The sequence below is a fragment of the Carassius auratus genome, chromosome 23 (assembly GCF_003368295.1).
Source record: "Carassius auratus strain Wakin chromosome 23, ASM336829v1, whole genome shotgun sequence".
NCBI classification, from domain to species: Eukaryota; Metazoa; Chordata; class Actinopteri; order Cypriniformes; family Cyprinidae; genus Carassius; species Carassius auratus.
The window spans coordinates 11,862,638-11,868,971 of NC_039265.1; the positions used below are offsets into that span (position 1 = coordinate 11,862,638).

The 6,334-nt window shown below is 38.0% G+C and overlaps 1 protein-coding gene across 1 annotated transcript in view; it reads right to left on the reverse strand.

Annotated features, from left to right (window-relative positions):
* Window positions 1–4,917: 4,917 nt before the first annotated feature.
* The window catches only part of plod3 (procollagen-lysine, 2-oxoglutarate 5-dioxygenase 3), a 16,753-nt gene continuing 15,336 nt past the window's right edge, over window positions 4,918–6,334 (reverse strand). The window contains exons 18-19 of the mRNA XM_026199796.1: window positions 5,656–5,781; window positions 4,918–5,561 (exon numbers count right to left, since the gene is read on the reverse strand). Coding sequence (XP_026055581.1) covers window positions 5,406–5,561; window positions 5,656–5,781 — 282 coding nt within the window. The 3' untranslated portion in view covers window positions 4,918–5,405. The remainder of the gene's footprint in view (window positions 5,562–5,655; window positions 5,782–6,334) is intronic.

A 6,334-nucleotide genomic window follows, 5' to 3' on the forward strand; every position in this document is an offset into this window, starting at 1 on the left:
TATTTTATGAGAAATGTTCTAAACGATTAAAACCCAAAATAAAAATATGAACTGAAGATCCAGCACATAAAGATTTTCTAGCTCCAGACTCAAATTAGCTGAATACTACACAGTCTGTCCATCCCGATTAAAGAAGAGGAGAAAGAGAAAGAAAAAGAAACCTGGAGCAGTTCGTGCTTAACCGTGGGTATGAAGAAAGTCATCTGCTGCATTGATTCTTGGAGGAGGACGCCACAGCATCATTCAGCCGAACCGATCTTTGGAAGAAATCCTTTTGTCCACATATGCAGACGGCCCTCTGAAGCCTGCTCTCTTCCCTTCCTTTCTCACTCGTTCGACAAGAGGCCAAAGCTTGTTCCTGGCGTCTTTGGTGCTTTGTGTCAAGTCTTCAAAAATCCTGATTTTCCGATCTTTAAGGACGACACCGGTTCTGGCATCCCTCCAGATTTGATCTCGAACGCTCCGTGAAAGAAACTGTACAATGATGCGGTGCTCGAGCGCGCTCCCTCAGATCGAGTCCAGTCTGTGGGACACATCAAGCGTGTAGATGAGCTGGTCTGCTATCCCAGGAGAAACATGATTAGCGAGGGATCCCCGGTTCATCTAACCCTCACAACATATTACTGACTATTTGATCATATAATTTATAGTCTACATTTTACTGATAACTTAAACTATGTTAAAATAAATGTTACTGGAATAATTTGAGGAATGTTTCATGTGCATAGAACGTGTTGTTTTTCTTAACGCTGTAATGCACCTTCGCGTGAAGAGGAAAATCGATTCCTGAGCAATCGATGCCAACTAATTCAGCACCTCCACTCGGGACAGCGCTCTTGTGACGTCAGACGTAAGAGGCAGCGTGCTAAGAAGCTTCCTAAGGGACACTTCGGGGAACACACTTAGGAACATAAACAACTTTGGTAAGATATATCTTTCGAGTCTTCTCAGCACGCGAAGAGGGAGCGTTATCGGGAAACCGGGCCCTAAGTATAGTGTTCCGTTGAGGAGTTAATCATTCACGTAGTAATGTCACGTTTGTAAATGAAAACACAAGACGCTCATTTATAATTTATCTGATAATTAAGTCAAGAAAGTTTGGACTTTATGATTGTATTTATGTCTATGCGTGATGATAAATGTCTATGTTGTGCTTTCATCTATAAATGAAACTACATGAAAGATTAATTCCTCAACGAAACGGCATATTTACAAGTCTATTAATTATCCGAAATAAAATGAAATATGTTACATTTAAAATGCATTCCAGCTAAAAGTAATTCTACATTTTCTGCGATATCTTGCGTCGCGTCATGCTCCCGTGCGCGTCTTACAGACTGCATCTTACAATCGCAACCTCATTGTGCTGTCACTTCTTTCACAAAGTCGGTCAGCTCCCGACAGCATCAGGCGTTTTATTTATGGGGAGTAGAATTATTTATTTATTTAAATGAATGTAATATTGTATTCTATTATAGTTATTATATCCAAGTTGTCTGTCTGGACCGCAGCATTAGGTAAAGATCAATAAACGACTACAATGAAGAGTCATGCTAGGTGACATTTCAGCACCTGACAAACGGACAGCGACTCATAAGCAGCACCAAAAGCAGAACAAACTGCGACTGTTAAGTGCATTTTTGGGAAACGCACTTGAAACAATAACGAACGATCGTAAAATTACTCATAGTAAACGTTCTTAAACCTAATCAATCGTTATCGGGAAACCTGGTCCTGATTAATCGATTACATTAATTGAAATAAGTAAATAATTCTACTCTCCATAAATAAAACGCCTGATGCTGTCGGGAGCTGACCGATTTTGCTCCAAAGATCTCAACCGACTGACTGAGGCCAGCCTAAAAAGATGCTCAGGACAGTTGACGGGCCACTGCTAAGCATCGTCACTAAAGCTTATCTTTTTCACGTGTTTTTAACCCTTACCGCTTGTCCATTTAAACATTAAAGCATGCAAACACAAGACGCGGAAAAGATGAACAGAGTAACTGCGGAGAGAGAAAGAGCCGCGTATCACGGTCAGAGACACTGAACCGAGCTCTCTTCTGCAAAGTTCTCCTCGAAGTCCCTCCTGCACCTGAACGAACAGATACAAACTCGGGCTGTTCTGGAGTTCAGGGCTCGCGCAGAGAGAGGCGTCTCAAAACACTTCAACATCGAATTTGCTTATTTTTGCTCTTGTGCCGACAAATACATACAAAATATCCACCTTGGACATTATGCTCGAAAAAACTGTCAGTTATATCTTAAGTGAAAGTAAACAGTTGAGGAAAAATGTGATGTGTATTATATTGGATGCGTTCATCATCTCTTAAAGGGACCGCGCCTAATTTAGCGACTGGCTGCTGTAATGTTAATCCAAGAAAATGAAAGAAAGAAAATCACTCACTGCTCTTGACTTGAATTACTTTGTAGTTTTAACAGTCAAACCAAAAATTATTCAGACACCAGATAAAATGTTTGATATATATATATATATATATATATATATATATATATATATATATATATATATATATATATATATTACTAGTAGTATACAGGACACTATAATACATTTATGTAAGGGGGTATAGCAAAATTAAGCCAACTGTGACATATTATACCCGAAGAATCTTCATACAGTGAACTACTATCTATCTATCTATCTATCTATCTATCTATCTATCTATCTATCTATCTATCTATCTATCTATCAAAAATTATTCAGCACCTTATAAAACACCATGTATAGCTTATGTCTTTTTTTTTTCTGAATTGCTAATGCAACCTTTTCACACCACAGTCTGAACAAAATGAAGCATTGCTTGGTAATTGTTCAACAAAGTATGGAGAGTTGTGTAAATATTGTCAAAATAACAGTTGTCTGAAGTTGTGTTTGATTGTAATCCATTACATACATTTCTATCAAAGTTATGACATTATCAAGACGAATTTGTTCTGACAGAGTTTAACTCTAAGTTCTTGTCATATTTTATAACCATTTTACAAGCGATAGCAAATAAACTGTGATAATGTGAGAAATGTTGAAGGTGTCTTGATAAATGTAGGTTTGATTGAATATTTCATTTTTACATTGAAAACTATCCAGTGCTATTTTACATTTAATTATTCAGTTTCTGTACCTTGACGCCTGCAAACTTGAAACAAAAAAAAAAAAAAAACTGAAATATTGAGTAAATAGCACAAATAAATAGAAATAAACATTTTCAAACAGGGCCCACTGGTACAACCTTCACCAAGGCCCTGCTAACCCCAGCTACGGCCCTGTATGTATATATAATCCTAACCCTGTGCGACAGCAATGCCTTTACCTTAAAAGCCCATATACAGTATATCGGACAAAGCATTACTCCTGCTCTATGAAGTGAACACACCGCTCTGAACTCCCGAACAGACTCAAATGATTCGCGAACCCGCTACGAACTCCAAAACTGACTCAATTGATTCGCGATCCCCATAACTGACTCAAATGATTCGCGATACCGCTACGAACTCCCGAACTGATTCAAATGATTCGCGATCCTCAAACTGACTCGAATGATTCGCGATCCTGCTACGAACTCCCGAACTGATTCAAATGATTCGCGAACCCGCTCCGAACTCCCAAACTGACTCAATTGATTCGCGATCCCCATAACTTACTCAAATGATTCGCGATCCCGCTACGAACTCCCGAACTGACTCAATTGATTCGCGATCCCCATAACCGACTCAAATGATTCGCGATCCCGCTACGAACTCCCGAACTGAATCAAATGATTCGCGATCCCGCTACGAACTCCCGAACTGATTCAAATGATTTGCGATCCCCAAACCGACTCAAATGATTCGCGATCCCGCTACGAACTCCCGAACTGATTCAAATGATTTGCGATCCCCAAACTGACTCAAATGATTCGCGATCCCGCTACGAACTCCCTAACTGTAAAAATAAATTAATTATTTTGCCGTCAATACTGTTGACGGTGTCCTTTATCAGTAGGCTATTTATGCTCAACATGAAGTATAGATACTGCTGTCATGAATAATTTACAAAGTATTAATATACTGTAATATTTTTTTGTTGTTGTTGTTGCTATAAAAACAGACCTAAGCCATCAATAGCCTTTAAAATGACTTAGAATGCATTATATAAAAAATAATGAGGCAATAATGATAGGTTAATAATAACACTGTTAAAATACATAATGTAGGCAAATACAAAATAAATAATTTATGTATGTTATTAAAAATGCCATGTGATTGCTGCTGTTACACTTACAGGACGATCAAATCCTTGTTTAGGCTACTGACCAAACATTTCATTCAAATATTCACTTCATCTTTCATTTTTGGACACCTTTTTGCTATAGATGACACAGCCTTTATCATTTCTTCATTAAAAAACATGCATATCACAACCCTTACAGAAATAAACCATGGTTTTATCATAGTAAAACTGCTTGGTTTCCTTTTGCATGATTTCTGAATGCTTGAGACTATAAAATAAATTAGAGTCATAATAAAGTTATAGCCACAGTTAAACGTCAAGAGCTACAATTGTGATTTGTAAAAATACAATTTATTCATGTAGTTTTTTTATTTGATTAAAGTTCTTTTTTCGCCCCTTTAGTCGTTTTTTCCATCATCATATTTGAGGAAGGGGGAAAAAACAATACAATCCTGCTCAGGACACACATTTGACCAGCAGCGGCCCTGAAGGTGTTGTTCTACAGGTCTTTGGGAAGGTGTGCTCTACCACACACACACACACACACACACACTTCTACCCTCCTGTTATTAGGCTCCAGATCTGACACTCAGTCATCGAGTTTTCCTCCTCACAGCACTGTTACATAAGAAAGGAAAAGTCACTAAAATGCATTAACATTTTATGAGAAGAGGAAATACGTTCAATGTGGATTCAACTTTGTTTAATATTGGTTTCTGCAGTGACAAATACTTTACAGATCATGCACATCATATTAATGAGATTTCACTCAGTCGCCATCATATGATCAATGAACTGCTCAAGTCCTGCTTTCAATTACACATGACTCTGCAAAGAATCTGCTTTTAGAACTAAAGCCACATGACACCGGCTTCGTTTCCAATATTTATTTCCAAAAGGCAACAAATAATTTAAAGCGCTTTGTACAAAGCTCGAGTACAAAAGATAATGGAGGACTAAAGCTCTTTAAAAAACATCTGTGATTCTATTATTATATAAAATCAAGTAAAAATACTCTCCTCATCAAGCTTTAAGGTTGATTTGTGTTGAAGGAGTGAATGTCTGGCCTCATATGAAACATCTTGTTAGGTAATTTACAGAGAAACAAACACTAACACACACAGAGAGAGAGAGAGAGAGAGAGAGAGAGAGAGAGAGAGTGTTCACGAGAGCATCAAGGGTCAACGAACGACACCATGATGTATCGAGTTCCTTGTGTGACAGGAAGTCCCTCGTGATAGTGTGTCAGCCGACCCGGGTGCATGAACGACCAGCCCTTCCTGGGAGACTCCACCTTACAGTCGTAGCGCAGGAACCGACAGCCTCCGCCCTGACACACACACACACACAGAGAGAGAGAGAGATGAGTGTATTATTTGTTTATGAGTAGAAACACTCAATAACACAATGGAGAGTCTGTGCACCTCATAATCAATGTTCTTCCTGTTGAGTGCGATGTTGATGGTGAACGTGGAGGAATCGTGATGAGGACGGAGCGACGGCTGCTCGTCAGGACGATAACGAACCACGAAATTCATCACCGCCTGAGCCTGTAACACACACACACACACACACACACGCACACACAGTTATTTTCATTTACACTAGTTCGCAATAGTTTGGGATTAATAGGATTTAATATTTTTCAAGGAGTCTCTTCTGCTCACCAAAGCTGTTTTTATTTTATCTTTTGTAACATTATAAATGTCTTTACTTACACTTCTGATCAGTTTAATCTTTTATGAAACATTTTGAAAGGTTACATTCAATTTACCACAAAAAATCATGTAATGTGAATTTATAATAATAAGAAATGTTTCTTGAGCAGTAAATCATCATATTTTCATGATTACTGAAGATCATGTGACACTGAAGACTGGAGGAATGATGCTGAAAATACATCACAGAAATAAATTACTATTTAATAGATACTCCGTATAGCGGTTTTAAATACTAATAATATTTCAAAAATTGTCAGTATGTTTGATTAAATAAATTTAGCTTTGATGAGCAGAAGAGACTTCATTCAGAAGCACAAATATGATTTGAGCAGTAGAGAACATTTACACAAATAAAAACATGCGCAGGGATGCACACGAAGTG